Below are 20,179 nucleotides of genomic sequence, written 5' to 3' on the forward strand. Positions count from 1 at the left end.
ATGAGTGGGGATCTGTGTTGTATGGTCTTTATATTAGACCTCAAAGAATTGTGCAGGAGAGAACTTGGCTATGTTGAGCAACAGCTTAAATCAGTTTGACCTATTTGTCTCAAGGCAATGATTAAGAACATTTGGTCTTGTTTCCATGTTTTTTTTCATTGGTAGATTTGCTACTAATACTAATAAACCTACATCCTGATGTATTTTATGGTCCTGGTCCCAGACTTTATGTTTAGAACAAACAAAAATCTAAATTAATAAATGACCATTTCCCCAATGTTTCCACTGTGAATGACTCTCTGTGTCTGCGTTCCTGCCTCACCTGCACAGCCTGTCGTCCTTGTTCTGCATCTGCCAGCAGCTGGATGGTGATGGCTCTGCAGTCCTGCACGGCGTCTTGCAGGTAAACAAAGGTGTGGCCCATGTGACGGCCCACACTGCACTCCCTGCAGATAGGCACCGAGCAGGTTTCGCAGAAGAACAGGAACACCTGGAGAAAACAGAGAGATGGAGATAGCAATTAAATTTAGTTTTCACACTGTACAAGCTGAAGCTGCTCTTGCTGTTGTGACCAAACAGGAAAAAAGGGTGCAGAACACAAAGCCCATTTGACTTCATATGCTCTAGAAATTAACAAACTTAATCAATTGAGATGTGTGATGCAAATACGACTCACTGCTCATAGGTTTTTTAGACATATGAACCACAAAAATATCCTGAGTGTTCGGGTGAGGGGTGGCGCAGCATGCAGGAGGACGGATGTAATTTATAAGTTTAGCTGCAGAGATCACATGTACTTGTTTGTGGAAAATTGACACTTTGGTCGGCCCTTATCACCAAAACCTACATAATATTTCTAAGTTGACATCTTTATTGAAGTTTTCTTCATTTATGGCTTCTCTTTTGAATTTGGAGAAATTTGCATTATTTTAGTTTGTTCTTTCTGCGTTCATCCCGTGTACATCATCATCACAGGAGGTTGATAAATAAATCTGGCATGGTAAATCTGGCATGGTAAATACATTAATCACAAAGTTACATGTCCCTCTCTCTCTCTCAAGCATGCACACACACAGCTAATTCATGAGAAAAGACAATGAATGGTACACAAGTCATCCATATGCATGCGTTACCAGGGGGGACCATAAAAGGCATCAACACCCCAGAGAGCTCCTCTCTTCCAAGCCACAGGACCAGAAGACACAAGGAGGGACTAGATCAATATCCATTCTGGACCATCACTAGACATCTGAGAATAAGGGCTGTAAAGTGATTTTATATAATTTGACATTTTTTTAACTATTGCTCACAAAGTCTGCATTAGTTTTTATACCTGTTGTGATTTCTACTTAATATCTTACCTTTACTTAACTTGTAAAATTTTCTCTTTTCTGGGATTAAAGCACAGGGTTATGTACGCCCTGATACAAGGTGTGTGTGACAGATGATGAAGTACAAAGCAACACTGGTTGACAAAAGTGCCCCCATCCCTTGGGAGAAGAAGTGTAAAAGTAATTTAACCTTTGTTGGGGGGGAAAATTGAGCTTTGCTTTAAAACCCCTGTATGAATGCTGATTGGTTGTAATGGAAGGCTAATTAAATATGCACTGGCCATCATATCCCAAAGAGACACCAGATCAATTTCCTCCAATCACAGGAGACCTGAGTGGATGGGGAGGTGCCTGCAATCAATCCATCAATAAGGGCTGTTCCCCTGGGGAGCTGCATAATCTAATGACGGACACACACACACACCTCCCCCTTTATCTGATTTCCTCCTTTCTACCCTCTCCTTAAGCTCCTCTTCGATGCTTTTCTTCTTGCCCATTTCTGGCCGTCTCTCCTTCTGCTGAGCCCTGTCGCCCGCTGCAGTCTCTGAACAGGTCTGTCACTCAATACCCGGCTCCTCTTTTCTCCCCTCCTGTCCTATTCCACCCCCGTCGACATCCCCTGAATTCCAAGGGGACGGGACGCACAAAAGTGAGGAATGCATCTGGCTTAGTGTGGAGGTTATCAGTCCAACACCGACTCCAGTAGATGGATCAGGTATTGGTTACAATAGAGCCAATCAATCTTACTAAATTCTATGTTATTGTGTTTCCACATACATACTACATCATGCATCAGATGTGTGCCAGGGGACCCATTAAGGACTAAAATAGCATGAACCATGCACTAAACAGTGATTTCCTTAAAAAGTACTACTTAACTGTGCTTCATAAGGTTGTTTTCCTTATTTTCTGACTTAATTAGGTTTTGATTTACTTTTAGTTTTAGTTGATGCAGTTGCATTGTTTTCACTGGAATTTATATATTAACAGGCGGTTAATGGTGTGAGGGTAGGATGGATTCTAGTGAGGGCGTTACATGTGCAGGACTAAGATTAACAGTGTTTAGATCAAATGACACTGCTCAAAATTGACGATTATATGGCAGGTGGCTCGCTATACTGTTAATTCTATACAGCAACGACAGGGGCGAAAAGGACTCTGGGCAGATAAGCTGACTTGCTAGCTCCTGAGCTTTGCTTAACAAAGAGGCAAGGACCCTCAGCTAGAGCTAATGGAAAATGCAAATTTGGTTTATTACACACAAACTGCCACAATGAATAGTGTGGCAAGTGAGCTCTAATAAAATGTGCTAATTTACTCAGAGCTTGTAACAGTTGCCCTTACGGACCAACTTAGACAAAGTCAGCCATTCAATGCAGTTTAATTGCCCCTATTGACAGCTAGTATTTATGAACAGTTAAATAAATCCCCTTCCCTCTAATGCAGAGTCTTCCACCAAAGCAAAGCATATATATCTTTATCAACCACCGATGGAACTGGTACCATTCTGATCCTCAAAACACAATTTTTAACTGTTTGCAACATTTCTATCGAAAACGATTTTTCTGAACCTGAGAAATTGGCTCCTACTTCAGGTTTTAAAGTGCATATATTATCTGTTGGAAAGAAACAATGAGGAAGGCGATAACAGAGAATGCACATGAGAATTTGTAGGATTTGTCGCGAAAAGAGCCTCCGTTCCATTAAGAAATACAGCATCTCTTATAATAGTGCGTGACCCACCATCTTGCTACTGTTCTTTACTTTTTATTGTGCAACTCCCTCCATTAAAGACAACCCTTTATAACAATATTCCAGTCAAAACTGGTGGAAATGTGGGCTGGTTCACAAGATATCATACAGAATGATCCTTGAGGGGAACTAGTTCAAGAGCCTCAGCTAAGTTAATTCTATTACGATTAATGAACGAATTAATCGCAATTCATTTATACACACATAATATCGACAAGATTTTGTACGCTACTCCGAAATCAATAATATAACATGATTGTGTGATTTCATTTTTCCATTCACAAGTGGAAACAAGATTAAAGGAAAAACAACAGGATGATCAGAACAGAAGCCTGCTACTGAAAACACTGGAGTGATGTTTCATGGAACTAGATCCTATGACTATATAGCTGCATGACTTCAAATATCTTATGTACTATGTGCAAAAACTCAACAATACCACACATACACACACACTAAGTGGGAGATTTCAGATACTTTGTCAGCGTCCTGGATTCAGAGGCATGATCTGGAACAACAGCATCTGCGTTTTTCCCTCCATGCCAGCTATACCTATCCACTAACAAAGTTGAATGCCTTTTCCAAGGAGTCTTCATGGAAGGATCCTGTTCCCTCTGTATTTATCAGTTTCCCTCCTCAAAACCAGTCATTAAAAAGCAAGTCAATTATCACAACTTTTAAGTCTGAGGCCAGAGAAAGGCAAAAGAATGCATCACGCATGAACCAAATTCTTAAAAAGCCAGTAGTAAAGAAGCTCTGTCACAGATGTGCTACTAGAAGAGACCAGGCATTTCACAGCCATGCCATGCAACGGATACGCTGGACGCCCTCACACATGCAAGAGTATACACACCCAACACTTCCAGCGCACACGTGATGCAGCAATGTGAAAAACAACTTTAAAAGATGTGAAATAGGCGTGGTGTCACGCTAACAAAGTTGTAAATTCCACAGGGAACACCCGGGAGGGAGGGAGGCTTTCAGGCAGAGTCCATATGCCTGCAGAATTGATTTATTACATATCAACATGTAGCACGCTGGAAAAATATACAACAAGGGCATATGACATACTGTCCAAAAAAATGACAACATCAAAACCCAGACTCAAAGTATAATAGGTCGGTTTGAGCAGTGAGTTTTAGCTTGGACCAATATCCCACCAGCAACTATAAAGCTCTGGGCAGCAGGGCTCCTCAGTTGCGATGGGGGAGGCAAGTTATTGTATTTCATTAGTGCACCGGATGTTTCTCATTCTCCTTCTCTGCCCATTACGCTACTTCATTATCCATTCACACAGACTCAACCCCTATGTTGGCTGCTTGAAAAACTTTAAATCAAATGGATATCTTCATTTAACATATGGACTATGTTTGTTATTGTTTTTGCTCCCACTTGATTTGAAAAACCTTCAAATAGAGCTGATAATCTATTAGTCGTTTAATCAATTAGAATGGAAATCAGAGAAATCAGCAACTATTCTAATGAGCCACTGGAGGCTTTGTATCAGATCTCTTTCAATTCTTTTTTAGCTTTGTAGAGCTTGTCCAAAGTAAAAACTTTAGTTTTCCAAAACTTTAGGTATTTGGAAAACATTAGCATTTTCACAATTTGTGACATTGTATTGTCTTAAAAAAATGAATCATATTATTGCTTGGCTATATTGGTTACATGTTTAAGTAATGGTTAGATGCAGCCCTTCATTTAAATATAGTATAACAATACCAATGCAAGAGACAGCCAAGAACGGAAAAATACTAGTCATGATTTGTATGTGCAGTAATGCAAGTAATTAAACAGAATTTCATCTAGTAGAGACAAACAAGTCCCACTTTAATTTAATTCAATTTGACAAACTTAAACTTGACAAGAGCAGAATACTGAAATCCTGTAGGAAATAATGCTGAAGTGAATGCATGATGGCTTTGTGCTCACACAGCAGCACACTGCAGTTAGTCCCACCCTCCCCTCTTAGATACTGGGGAACTGGGGGAGAGGGCACGAGCTCAACTAGCCAGTAAAATCACTCTGCGCAGCATTTGCTGCCTGCATGCACAGTAGAGCGGGGGAAGGGACAAGAGCCATGTAATGTCACATTGTAGTGCCAGAAAAACCAGGGCTGCTCTGGGAATTGAGTAATCCCGTTCCTCGAAAGAACAAAACCTCTTTCCCCTGACAGTGAGATGCTCGGGACATCTGCAGTGGTAATGGTCAAATGCCATTTCTCAGCAGTCTCCAGTGGACTCTATAGTTTAGAATAGTGGAGTATATTCACTATTCTCTTGTCTGTGACACTGTCCTAGGCAAATACAATAGTGCATTTTGAAATACCTTACATGTGGTGAAACTTGATCCGACTTAAAATGAATGGAATTTTTGTGTAGGAAGTGAAAGTAGTTTTAGATAAAAACCTAATACCAACACTGCCTTTTCATTCATTTTTCAATTGACATGAAAAGGCCATTTTACAATGTTTATGTTGTACAACCTTTATCAAATTGACATTAAACGTCCTGCTCTTTATCTCAAGCACTTAATACCTACTTCGATCAGGCAGTTGTCTGGGAACAAGCTCCTGATTAAATTAAATTACACTGCTGACATGCTTACAGCACAAAAAAACTGTTTATCTTTATACTCAACCAACAGCTGCAGAACATCTTCCAGTGAATTTTGCTTTAATTATAATATGTGCTGATGCAAAAACTTATACTTATACTACTTATAAAGCTTCTACAATGCACCAGTAACGACAAATCTGTATTCGTATTACATAATTAATCATAACTATACTGTATGCATTACTATATACAAATGTCAATAGCGCATTATCCACTAAATTAATTTAGAACCAGATTTTTTAAATCCTAGATCTTTTAATGAAATAATGTCTAAGTTCAAAAAGTGATTTACAAAATAGACAAAACAAACCCAATTAGGGCATGGAGGATGAAGTGGGAGAAAAAGTGACTTGAATGATCACACCTTCTCTGACTAAGGGTCTAACGTAATTGCTACCTGTCAGAAACAAGAAAGGTTAGAAAGGTAAAGACACAGATAAATTCAAACTGAAGGGACATTCCAACAAGATGAAGTCAGAGAGTTTTGCAGCCTGATCCCAACAGATAAAGAAAAGAAGTTCCTGTTGAGAAACTGAAATATTTGTTTACCTTTGTGTTCTGTTCATTAGAACATTGATCTATCCAGAGTAGGCCAGATCCACACAAACAATCATTCATTCACAGTATTGAGAGTTCAACAATGGCAGCGGATGCCGTTCTGTATTGCAAACCTCCAAAAGACGGGATGTTGTATCACGGTTTTGGCTCATATTCATTAAGCTCCCCCCAATTACTGTAAATCTGCTCATTATAGTGTTAAGACCAAAAGCATAACTGTTAATGAGGGTCTCATCTCATACAGCAGTCTAAAGGCTCATTTATGCTCAAGTAAAATACACATTGTTTGAAACCGACACATCTCAAAAGGTAGGGTGCCATTAATGAGCCTTAACATTAACCCTTTTAATGAGACACCTAGACAAAAGGCTTGTGGCGAGCTAGACACCATTTACAGAATAAATTCTTATTCAGCAATCCGTACAAAAAAAAAAAAAATGTTGCTTTGTTGCAGCAATGCTTCATTCACCAGGTAGGATGAACATAAACCTCACTCTGCACCATAAACTGTATATAAAAAGCTCTGCACTAAACCTCCAGCAACCAAACCAAAAAATGGCCTGTCAAAGCAGCTCATACACAGGTCAAGCCAAAAGCCTTTTGAAAACAAACATGTTTAGACCAATTACATTTTGCCCAGATAGATTTTAGTTTACACAGAGATGCAAAACAAATTCTTCCACTACGACGGAAGTGTTACAGAGACCATGTTGTGGACTTAAGCAGAGCAATGCACAGCAAAATGGATCAGTGGTCTCTGAATGAAAGGTAAGTGAGGAAACTCACCTCATCATGCTACATCTGTTATAGTTATGTTTGAGAACTAGGACCAGAGGGAGAGATTAACAAAAGGTACTCCTCTTATGAAACGTAAAATAGACGGCACAAGCCCTCGCACCAGCCCTAAGCCAGTCTGGTATGTCAAGGCTGGATAATCTGTCAAATACCCAATCCCAACATTCCCAACAATCCCTGGAGTACCATCTGCCAGACAAAGCTCCTTTTATGGGACTCACAGAAATATACTCTCATCTTTTCCAAACACCCTCCGTATCTTGTTCACAGTTTTTCCCTCCATCACTCTCTCACTGCTATTTCCTTCCTCCGCCGCTGCAGCCCCTCCCTCTTGTGGCAACCCCAGTTGGCTGAGTGCCACGGACACATCACGCACACGGACATGCCTGCCGATGTTTTGAAACTCAGCCAGATACAACGAGGGGAGGCGGTGGCTGCAAAGCGACCATCTGATTGGACGGCCCCACGGCAGAGATGAAAAACAAACCCCAGTCAGCTGGCCTCCTTACCCAGCGAGCGTGTGAATGAATGTCGTGTGCTAAACACTTGAGCCGTTAAAAAAAAAAGGGGCGGATGTGTGGAAGAGAAAGGGGTTGATAATGATGAAAGGAATATGTAGAAGTACAACAACAATAAGGAGAGGAGGGGAGAAAAAGGGTAAACAGGCTGAAGCTGAAAAGCTGTGGGAGGGAAAACGGGAGCAACTGAGACGTAACGAATGTGCATGTGTCTCTACAGTCACAAGCTTTTCCTAGTTAGTTTAACATTAGAGAACAAGTAACAGCCCACATGCTAAATAACCCTCAATCCATAATAACGCTGCTCCTCTTCCTCCCTCTCTAACACAGTCTCACAACAAGCTCTCAAGGTTTTCTTTGCTCATAGAAAACGGTCCGATCCAAACACAGGACGTTAACACGCTATACGTTGGACGGATTACAAACACTCATTGTCTTGTACAAATATTGACATTAACAGAAACTGGTCTGGTTACACAAGCAAGCCCAACCCAACCCCAAAACAAGGAAGGAACAGCCGAAAAAAACAACACAATATTTACAGACCAAATTAATGAATGAATGATTATTGGGTTATTCTGCTTTTAAACTTCCAGAGCGTCATTCAATTATTTGATACAGAATTGATGTTTACTGGGTGAGATTTTATGCTGGTTTTTTAGACTGTGTGAAAGAGAGCGGTGGCACTGTGGGACAAACAAAGATGTTGTGTAAAGGTGGACATGCATAGTGTGATTTAATGCCATCCGTAGATGTAAGAGAAGTAGTGATCTTTGGTCTTGGCTCAAAAACAGATACAACATCCACAAGTGTGATGTTTATAATACTGAGAGATATGATTTTATAACTCCAGAAAACTATCAAGGCATTATCCTCCATCATGAATCAACCAACAATCATGAATTAACCAGTAGAAGGCACAAAGAAAATCTATTAGTAGTGATCGCTGCCTTGCACCAATTTGATTGAAGAATGTTTGGCTTTAGATCACTGTATTTTTCAGCTGAAGGCTATTTTCAAATATGGCTGTTTGATTCATATTAATAAAAGGTCACCTTTTCCACTCAGTGCTGTTGTGTGACAGAACACTGCTTAAGTGTGAGGTATTACATAAATCGGCCAATGAACGTGCAGATTACAGGTCTGCAGCAGTAAGAAAAAGGCAGCATGCATTCGAAAGATGTTCATATAAAAAGGTATAACTTAAACTTGCAATCATAAGATGTCATCTGATGATTTATATGACAAATATGCCCAGTTGCCCACACTGCAGCAATCTTACCAATTGATTATAAGCATAACCCTGGTCAAATACTAGAAAACCACAATCATGGCTGGAAGGCCAAAAAGGGTTTAGAGCTTTAACGATAAAAATGTTAACAACCCAATCTCCCTGAGTGAGGTCAAATAATGGCCAATTAAAACGCTACTTGTGCCGTACCACCAAGTAGAAAGTGGCAGGTTCCTGCTTTTGAATGAGTTTTAAACCTGTTGTCAAGGAGAATGTGATAGATGCCCTCTTTTCTATCCATTAAATTTATACGGCCCAAAGTCCTCAAATGGACATCAAAGCTAGGACGCACACACGCACATGCACGCTCTTCCTTCAGCTACATGAAACACATTCACAACACACAGGAAACAGAAAATGCTCTCCAATTACTGGCACATGCTGCGCATTGAAACTCTGGAAGTCCAACTTCATATAATCCAACTCTGCTGGCCGTGTGGAAACCCAGACACACACACACACACTAAAATCCTCTTCAGAGGATAACTACCTACAGATGGGAGATACTCATGGAAAGGAAAACGTTGCTGCCGCACACTCACACGGATACTTCCAGGAGTGATGAAATGTAATCACTTGCCCCTCAACAGCAGCAGCTGCTAAATCATGTTGAGGAGACTTTCTGCATCTATAATGTCCAACATCTCTTGACACAGAGCAGCCAGAGAGCGTTGATGAGAAAGGCAGCAGTTAACAGAGGAAATACCCAGGGTGTGTGTGTGTGTGTGAGAGAGAGGGAGAAGGGAAACGGAGAACCCAGGAGGTATAAACTCAAGTTACAGGAATTCCTCTGGCCTTGTATCAGCGTCAGTGTTGGGTTAGGTTTCCTTACAAACATTCTCTGCTCGCAAGCTCCATATAGTTGGGGGGGGAACACAAAGCCTACCAACAAGCGTGGGTCTGGAGTGATAGTGCTCCTCAACACAACAACAAAATAGAGCAGTAAACTTTTACAAAGGAGAGAATTGGGGAAATGCGGGATAAAGTACAATACAGCTCCTCGGACCCCAACTGCAACTGAACACGTCACTGTCTTCCTTACTGCTCGACAGAAGTGCTCCCTGTGGAGATGCGGGCACACTGGTGGGCCGTCAATGTGATTAGTTCAACTTCACCTCTTTCTTATAGCACAACGCATTTTAGGGGCTCATTGCCCAGCAACCACTTTCTGTCTACTCTCAGTCTGCTCCAGTACCCCCACCCTCACGCCCAGCCCTACTATATAAAGAACAGATTGTGTGCTTGTGTGTGTGTGTTGCTGGAAAGACTTGCACGTGCACAGCCAGGCATGAAGCCATGGTGACAACAATTTAATCTACACAACAGAGTGACATTTTGTGGGATTATCATATCATTAGCCGCCCCTCTGATGGAGCTGCAGGGTATGTATTTGTTGGAGACGGACATCCCAACAAGCAGAGGGCACATCCATTGATGTAATCCAATTTTCCATTTCAACCTCAGACACAGTGTTGAATCCTCTCCGCCTGCCTGGGACTCACACGACCAACAACTGACATTTATGTTGTTTAAGTAGGCCAACAAATTCACTCGTGCATAAAAAACATATATTCTTATCAGTGTGTAGCCCACTCCCTTTACTGCCCACGGTGTCTTATCCTCCAACTGAAACTCTTTTTTCCACCAGCAATCTATATGCTTCCATCACTTGGGAATAAACCACATTCTACAATTGGTGCAGCTTTGTTCTATATATTTAAGAATGAGTTCACTCCAGAATTACTTGTTGTCACTGTGGGCACAGAAATTCAAGCCAACGCAAATAAACATGATATTCAATCCACAGGTAAAACCCGGTAAAGGTAAACATGACACAAAGGATTTTTTTTTTTTTTAAAGAGCTTCCTGTCCCTCTTTTTCCAATGAAGCTGGAATAACACAAAATCTACAAGTGATGAATCCACCTGCGCAATGAAAAGGGAAGACAGAGAGGACGAACAATCGCGTTTGATGTTTTCAGGTCAGGAATATAAGTTCGTGGCATTGGCATTCTACATATGTTTCAAGAGAAATATCTTATCTTTAAAAGTGTATACAGTTTAGTGTCATGCTGCTTTGAAGACTTTAAAGATTTCACACACTCAGCATGCAAATACGACTATTTTGTGTAAATTTTGTCATGACTGTTAGCATTTTGCATATATATGCATCATTATGCAATCATAATATGCATTTAGTGTGTCTTACATGCACTTTGGGGCAGATTTAGCTGAACACCTAATAGTCATAGCACAATCCTTCAATATGGGACTGAGGGCCATGACAAACCAAGCTGACCTCAAAGAAGCAGCCCAGACAAAAGGGAATTCAGCGCCTCGTCTCCTTTATTAATTAATTAATTGAACAAATCACAAACAGTTTATGTGCAACTGCAAATCTGATTAACACCCCTGATGTGATGGAAAACAACTATGGCTAAAATTAGAAATGACATATTGTACTGCAACAACACATGGAAAGGAACTAATTTTGATAAAGATCTCTCACAGAATGGAGTTAACCATTTCTTCGAGAAAGAGTATTTGTATTCCAGACCAGTATGAAGTTATCATTGTTGTTATTATCATATATAATGATCACGCATGATGATAATGACAACAACAACTTAGATTTATGCAGCAGCTCAACTGTTAAATACATTATGAAAATAACATGCCTCTAAGACACCATCTAACAAACAAACTAAGAAAGAAACCTTGGCACAATTGTACTAGACAAACTGACAAACTGGGGATTAGTAGAACAAAAGCAACCAGATAAAGACACCGCATGAACAAATATTTACATTCTAAAAACGTGTCAACAGGCTAAAACTGGTCTTTCTAGCAGACTCAACGGGCGTAGTGAGAATGTTAACACATGATGGACGTGGAGATGCTCAGAGCTCATAAATAAAAAAGTAAGAACGAGTAGTCCTCTCTTGTGTCATTCCCTCCCCCAGGGCTGAAGCACAGTGAGTCAGGCTATACTGGGAAATTAAGCAGTTACTGGAAAACAGCCCACCTATTTACTGGCACTGGATGGGGGCTGTGCATATGTGCATGTGTGTGTTTGTGGACGACTGGATTAATGTATTCAAACTAAGGACAGGTTATTCATGGGTATCAATTCATTCTAGTATATATTTCAGCACAGTTAATAACTTATAATGAAGAGTCAGCTAATTAATGATGCTGAGAAAACCGACCTTAATTGATCATGCAAAGTTCCAGTTAGCATGCTTCCTCTTGCCTGGTCTGCTTTAGTGCTAAACGCTGTTTAGCTTTTCCCCACAGAATCAGATTCTTTTCTATCCGTGGCAGTAGCGGCTGGGGGGTGGGGGTACTAGGGTCGGGTCAATGCGGGCTGATCATTGTGATTGCCCAGTGGACACAAACACTAACACGGTGCATTCTCATGCGCACCTAAATGACAATTGCACAAAGGGGTGTAAATGCCAAGGTCTGTCTGATGTTATTTCAAGTTCTGCTGGCCTGCAGAGGATGGTCCACCACAGGGGCGTTGTTAGGATCATGAGACATTGGGGGCTTAGCCCAGGGGCGAACATTGACTAAGGGGGGAAAATTTTGCACGTCAGTTAGTTAAATCCATCAATGTGGATATGCTGCCCGTTCTATGGCCAGGGGAGAAACTGGAGCAATTCATCTAAATTTTCTAAAACATACATGACTGCTTTGGAAAAACGTTTGCTTTATAATCAGCGAATGTTATCGCGGGGCTATAATTAAAAAAAAAAATTTAAAATTAAAAAAAAAAAAAAAAAAAAAAATTGATGCGAAATTGATCCGGGGCTATTCATAATACATCCGGGGCTAAAGCCCCGGACGCCCAGGGCTAACAACGCCCCTGGTCCACCAGACCAACACAGCCATTTTTCTCCCGGTGCTCCTGATGACCAGTCTAAGCATGAGGTAGATGTGTTTGTGAGCAGCTCTACAATGAAGCAATGAGCTTTCAAAAAGAGGGGCTACATCTGAGAACCCCTGGTTAAAAAAACTATTTAAAAAAGAGCGTGTGCAATGAAAAATAGCAGAAAAAAAAATGAACACCAATATTTTGTGAAGAAAAACAACAAGATTCGAGAGCCTTCATTGATAAAGGCCGACGCCGATGTCAAACAAACAAAAACACGATTTCTGCAGTGTAACGTCACTTCCTGCCTCCTGCTTGCTTCACACTGCGCCTACATTTTCAGGAGATTTCCCTGTTATTTTTTAACGCATCTGAACCAGACAATCTCTGGCTCCATTCTATATATATGAAAGACAAACTTGGGAAATTGCCGGACCAAATTTGTCTGACATTTTCCAGAGTTTGTGTGAACACGGCTTAAGTTCCTGTTATTATAAGAAAAAATGGCTTTGAGAGAAATAATTTAAACATGGCTAATGGCCCTCAAGGATACCCACAATGCATTTTGGTAAAAAGTTATATAAACAGAACTTTGGTCAGTTATCAGGTGAACTCCACACGTCATTGTTAACATAAGCCCTTTTCAGACATAACCTCTGGGTACATTAGGCACAATGAAGCGGGAGGGTTTCTGCACAGACGCGTTTACAATAACAACAAGTCTGCTGCTTTATTCAGGTGAGAAATGGAGCAGCCGGGTGCAGCAGGCAAAGACAGGAAGTGACGCAATGACTCCGCTGCGTAGATCGCGTGATCATGTTTACAGCCCGAAGTAGCTTGTTTGCGTTTCCTTGCACTACTTGCTCTTACTGGGCAACTTCTTTCGCTTCAAGTTACAGAACTGGGAAGCCAGAGCCCAGATGATCCACAAGCATAGTAGAAATGCTTGCTTCTGTTTTACAAGGGGAATCAAAACAATGGCAACTGGCCACGCACCAGCATGCTTTTTAAGGTTCAGTTAACAATTAATGGCATCCTGCAGTGTCACATGTGTTTGACTGTGTATGTGACAACACGTGATTAAGTACGCACACACACACATACACCCTGATCTGTTCATTTTTGTGAAAAAAGTAAAAAAAACTCTTATTTTTCAAATAGGAACTCGACTCACATGTTTGTACAGTCGGGGAAATATACATTAAGTTTTCTGCATACAGCTTTTTCTTAAATCACTGACACTGGCAGATCTCTTTTTAGACACAATCTTTTTCAGGATCAGAGAACAAAAAGTGGATTCTCCTGCCTTAGGAAGAACTTCCTATAGCTCCTCAACAGAAACCAGAAGTGGTACAAAAGTAACGTTTCACAAACCCCCTCCTGCTCATATTACTAAACCAAGAATAGATGGGTTTCCGGTTTTATAGGGCTTTGTAGTTTCACATGGAGCAAGCGTTGGGACCAACTTCCAACTCGTCTCTCCCATTATCAGAGAAAAGCTACATCTCCATAATGTGTCCTTGGATAGGACTTCTAACGGTCATAGAAACATGTGTGCAGTTACTACATGGGCCTCTCCCTGCCCTGAATGGATGGTGTGGTACAGATTAACCAGACTGCATGCCTATAAGTGTGTGTGTGTGCGCACATGCATGCAGGGTCAGTGTATGTGTAAATCCAGCTCAGCACACGTGCCTATTTGTCTCTGGGGAACTAGGTGAAGAGCCACTCAGCTCCCTTTGAACCTAAGGCCATATGGCCCCCAGTATGGTTCTATACTACACACATAATGCTATTACACTATAGGAGTGTGTGTGAATGTGTGTGTGAGGGGGCACATTAAATAAAATGTGATTAAGCTACTCAACCAGGAGTCGGTTTAGATGCCAAACACCAACATTTGTGAAACGTATCGGATGTGAAAGTGCATTTACACACACACACACGCTTTTAACTGAGTGAAAACACACAGCCCTGCTTCTGACTCTCTACAGGGAGTGATTTTATTCGTTTTGCTCTACTCACCTCATTGTCGTGGTGTTGACAGAAGCTCATGCGATCCTGGAAAAGGGACAGCAGGGCAAAGTTGTTCTGCAGGGACTGGGCGAGGGACACGGACACCCCCGGCTGGCCCGGGTTGCTGTTGGCGTTGACCCGGCCCAAAAGGAGGCTCTCTCCCAGGCGCTCAATGAAGTGGTCCTTGGTCAGCCTCACCCGCTGGTGTGCCCGCACACAGTTGTCACACAGATATTCCTGGCAGTCAAGGCAGTGGGAGGTGGCTGGGTTCTCCTCATCACAGGAGCTACACTGAGGCTCACCCAGGAGGTGTGAAGGTAGCAGGCCTCGTTGGGGAAGATGGAAGCCAGAGGAGCCCACACCAAGGCCTCCTCGGTGGTGGTGATTGTTGTGGTGGTGGTGGCCGTTCTTGTTCTGGATCTGCTCCTCGGAGCTCACCACCACGTCCAGCAGGTTGCTGAAGAGGAAGTTGGAGGAAGGCAGGGAGTCCACGCCGGCCTCGGAGATGGACACCTTCTGGTCGCAGGTGGGGCACCGCAGCTTCAGCGGGTCCCCGGGACTGCGCTGGCCCTCGAGGCACTGCCTGCAGAAGGCGTGGAGGCAGGGCAGGACGTGGAGTCTCCTGGTGGTCTGGCTGGAGGAGGACGAGGTGTGCGAGGAGGAGGAGGAGGTAGACGAGCTGGAGGAGATGGGAGCAGAGGAGCCGCACAGCTCCTTGCAGAGCGGGCACGTCTGCAGGTCCGATTCTGGAAACGAAGCCATCTGCAGCAGCGTTACCGAAACACGGGCTCAGTTTAAAACATGCGCAGCGACGAGAATGAGGTATTCATGAGGACACAGCGGCCCGTCGTGTAGTAAACAATGTGCAGATTGAGGTAGATTCATGAGGTAATAAAGTCAGAAAGTGAAAACGGTGCTAAACGACATACAGATCCCCCTCTGTATTATATAACTCTGACCTGATGCAAAGCACGGAGGCAGCCACTTCTCCACAGAGAGTTTTTGAGGTAACAAATAGAGAAACAGTAAGTCAGGCTGCTGAGCTGGATGCGCGTGTGTAAGGCTGAAGCATCATCCCGTCAAAGAACACCAACAATGGACGATGTTGGCGATGCTTCGTGGATAGGATCATAAAATAAACCCGAAAGTGGCGTGAAACCGGATCGGCGTCGAAGTACAGTGGGCTCCGTCTCTCCTCCCCCACCGACTCGGCAACATGACTGACGGGGCTCTGCGCCACAGAACAGCTCCCACACCACCAAAGTATTTTTCAATATAGGTTGTTCTACCCTCCACCTCAGGCCCGTGTTGACTCGGTGTTCTCGTGTTGTTTTCGGTTCTAGTCCACCATGGGGGCCGGGAGCTCCGGCGGCGTCGGGCGCAGCCGGCTGTCGGTAGGTGTTCGCAGCGCGAGCCTCGGACCGAGGGACAGTGAATTATTCATCCAAGCGACGGTGGGACCGCGCGCCTCGGCTCGTTAAGGCGCCAGAGACAAACACGGATGGAGCCCAAACATCCGCCAACAGCCCCGGTGGGTCCACCCTGTGAAGAGGCCGCTTCCAGCGCTCCTTCTCGCCCGTCCGCACCGTTGGCTGCTCTCCCTCTCGGGCTCTCTGCGTTGAGGAATGCGCAGGGATTTTTTGTTCTCCTCCGGCGGCGTAGGGAGAGGAGAAATGTGCCCTACTAGCGCGGAAAAGCTCGGTCCGGCGACCGTACGGAGCCCAGCCGCGTCCCTTACTGGTGGTTTTGGCCGTTGTTTACTCTCGGGTGAATCGTCAACATGAACGTGCGGTGTGCGCTGCGCGGGCTGCAGCTCCTTGAGCCGCTCTTATCCGACTGAGAGGAAAAATGGACCCACTTCCGCCCAAAGGCCGCGGGAGGTGTGTGAGCCGGGCGCTCGTGCACGAAAGCGAGGGAGGGGGTAGGGGGCGTGGCCTTGTGCGCGCAACGCTCACGAGCATCAGTCAGCTCCGATAGTCAAGGTGACAGGAAAAGCAGGGGCGGATCTATGGTTTTTCTAAATCAGGGGCCATAAGTTTCCCAGAAGGGCACCATTACATGTCCAACCTCCACGCGGAAATTCTCTTCTTCTTCTTTATTCGATTGATTGGCAGGTGGCAACCTACGTGAAGGTGCATTACCGCCCTCTACTGGATTAACTTCTTATTTTTGTCCATTTGTCCAATCCTATCTCCTTTGTTTGGCTTACTGTTTGGGGGCAACCAACATCAAGGTGTATTAACACCATCTACTGTGTTGGTGCATCGTTCCTGGAGGTACTCTAATACTAGGTTTGTTTCCCAAACTCAATCTTCAGCACCGCTGCCATCCACTATATCCCGCCAATAAAACTTCCCCTTATTCAGTCCGGTGCACATTTAAGTTGTTCCTCGTTATCCCTTAGCTCGAAGCCAGTTATCATTAAATATGCTTTGAAAATGTTTTCCTGTTCAAGCACATTTTAAAAAGCTTGGAATTCCATTTTTTAAATAAATCGTGATAATATATTTGCCAAAATTTGTAAGTCTATATGCATGTTTTATAAACCTTGGTAAAAATCGGTTCAAAAAAGGCAAATGACCCTTCTTTCTTTGCCATTAGAGGAGTTTGCCAGTCTGGGGAAACTATGGAGAATTGGAGTTTTACAGATTTTACCGTTTATATTTTACTGAATCTATAAAGTCTAAATCAAAGGTTCTCAAATCTTAGCCAAGGAACACCTACAACATAGAAAATATTCTAGGGCCCACCCTCATGTATGTCAACCAATCAATCTGGCATTATTTGTATAACTCACATTCAGAAATCCCACTTTGCCTCATATGGTTTAATTAAATGCGACATGCTCTGTCTTTAATTCTTGACTATAGTGTTGACTATGGTGAAAAAACATTTGAACTGGGGGTTAGAGGGTTAGGGAGAAATATAATGTAAATGACGAGTTGTCTCAATGTTAAAAAGTGTTTAAACAAAAGAAAAAGTCTAAAAGGAGATGAAGGGAGCAGCACTGAAGATTGCACACTTCTATTTAGTTATGCGAGGGAACAAGAGAAAAATGTCAGAAAGATGTGATATGTAGAATAAAAGAAATCAACACAGAATACCGATTATTAGATGATAATTTTTATGGATGAATCTGGAAATCTTTTTGAGAGCCCCCAGGCAGTGGGTCACAGTCCCCAGAGACCCTGACTTGCAAACCACTGGCCTATATAATGTCAGAATTTGACAAACACTGACATTTGAGTAAAATAAATAACAAGTGTAATTTTAAGCAAGGCAGCAAAGGTTAATCCTTTATCAATATAGTTGGTCATCTTGGAGATACAATTTAAATAACCACCTTTAATGGATGAAAAAGGGGAAAAGAACATTCAACATTAAAATCAAGTCTTCTCTGTTTAGGTAAATAATAACAGAAATTAATGTTATATTAATGATGCTATATGTCAGTTACAGGAGCCCATCCTACAAAAGCGTAGGCATATATGCAAGCAATTAGTGGAGAAGATATTCTTTTCCTACAAAAAGGTCAGAACTAACTGTAGGGCTACATCATATGAGGACACATCACTTGACACAGGTCATACATGTTATGCCATTTATCCTGGGGTGAAATGAAAGAAAAACAGCAGCTCAGACTAAAGAGATGGTGAGTTGATTTTCAGCAACCTCACGAGGTGATTAGAGAAAGCGCGGGCAGTAAAAACATTAAAAAAAAAGGATGGATGGCTGGAAAGCATGCCAGAGGTTATGATGACACAACAAAGTAAGAAAAAATGTCTCCCCCAGACAGAATCATCCATCAAGCATGATATAGTTCACACAGGTCTCACATACATTTGATGAATCCCCATGATGCTGTCTGCAGAATCATTACGGCTCAACAACTGTAGTGGATGTTTACATCATACTTCTTCCTTGTTTTCACACTTTTAGACATTTTAATCATTTACTAGAGATACAAATATATACAAATGTATACAAGCAGTATAGATTAGATTTGAGTATAGGCACTGAAAATGTTTGTCCAAAATGTGCTAAGTGATGGGACAACACCAGATCATGTGTATATGATGCACCGGCTGACCTTGGCAGCGAGGGCACGAAGGGTCTACGTTAGTGAACATTTTTAGCAATCTTGCATTGGTTCATTGTATTCTCATAATAATTTAGAGTTGTATCAAGCTGTGCCTAGCACAAAGGGAGGAGGTGTGTATTAAGTCAAGCACTGCTTTCCATTGATCATCTGGCATTACCTTACCAAGGTCGTTCTTCCATAGTCTTCTAACGTCTTGCAGGGAGTGAGGGATGGCTTTGCATATATATTTTTCTAGAGAACTGAAATTAGACCTTTGAGATTTGTGGATAATGTGAGGCTATGATCCACTGTGTTGTTGGCTGGAAAGTCTAGAGGAAATAATGCTTTTCTTGACAAACTGTCTGAATTGGAGATACCTAAAGAATTGAGATTTTGGTAAATGGAATAATAGAGTTTATTCTTTCATTTCACTAATGCAACATCTCTCCAGGATGACAAGCTGAGGTCTGAGGGCCACACACAGAAGACGCACAATCACTTCTGTGTACTTCTCTGAATGACACACACACACTAGGGTAATTTTCAATTATTTACAGCATATATCATCTGATGTGGGCCTCTTGACAACGTTAACATGAAATAACGTCTCACTATACATATCTATGTCCAGACCACATGAGGGTCTTCCAGGACAATTTTTACTTAGACTTGCCCATGAGCTCTCCTCTCAGAATGGTCTCAGAAAGAAAAGGCTCAGATATATTAGGCATTAGTTCATTTACATCGGACCCATTATTGTCTGTATGTCCCAGTTGTTTAGAACAATAATTCCTAATGTAGCCAATTAAAGTGAAAATTCGATATGCTACAAAAATTACGATTAAGACATTTTAAATACATCGGTACAAACCTCTCCTTGTTTCCCCTTCTCTATAAAAATTGTTTCCGCTTTTTTATTGCCTTCAAAATCACATTAATATCATTAAATGCATGTACTTACAGGCAATGTAAATTAGTAATGGTGTACACTTCCTAAAATTGTAATGGTACATTCCAGCCATTGCAGTTTTTACGTTTAATTCACCAATGCCTTTAAATGAACTATTGTACAAGGTCATACAATCATTGTTTTTTAATTTATTTTCATTACTTTAAACATGTCTCACATGAAATGTGCTTTATAAGTAAACCTTAAGTGTTTCAAGACCTGCAGATCAACATCATCAACCCATATGTCCTGCAGGACTTATTTCACTTTCCATTTCAGAAATCAAACTCTAAACGTCTCTCGCAGATGAATGTAAACTGATTTCATCTTGGAAAGTAGCTTCACCATCAGGTGAGAGAGCAGGTTGCAGATAGACATGGGTATGACACCACAGTAT

At 42.1% G+C, this 20,179-nt stretch overlaps 1 protein-coding gene across 1 annotated transcript in view; it reads right to left on the reverse strand.

Moving 5' to 3' along the window:
• trim71 (tripartite motif containing 71, E3 ubiquitin protein ligase) overlaps positions 1 to 16,659 on the reverse strand; it is a 32,911-nt gene extending 16,252 nt beyond the window's left edge. Inside the window, exons 1-2 of the mRNA XM_062410088.1 lie at positions 14,762 to 16,659; positions 323 to 490 (exon numbers count right to left, since the gene is read on the reverse strand). Of these exons, the coding sequence (XP_062266072.1) occupies positions 323 to 490; positions 14,762 to 15,514 (921 nt within the window). The 5' untranslated portion in view covers positions 15,515 to 16,659. The remainder of the gene's footprint in view (positions 1 to 322; positions 491 to 14,761) is intronic.
• Positions 16,660 to 20,179: the final 3,520 nt, after the last annotated feature.

Source organism: Platichthys flesus, chromosome 17 (assembly GCF_949316205.1).
Source record: "Platichthys flesus chromosome 17, fPlaFle2.1, whole genome shotgun sequence".
Classification (NCBI taxonomy): Eukaryota; Metazoa; Chordata; class Actinopteri; order Pleuronectiformes; family Pleuronectidae; genus Platichthys; species Platichthys flesus.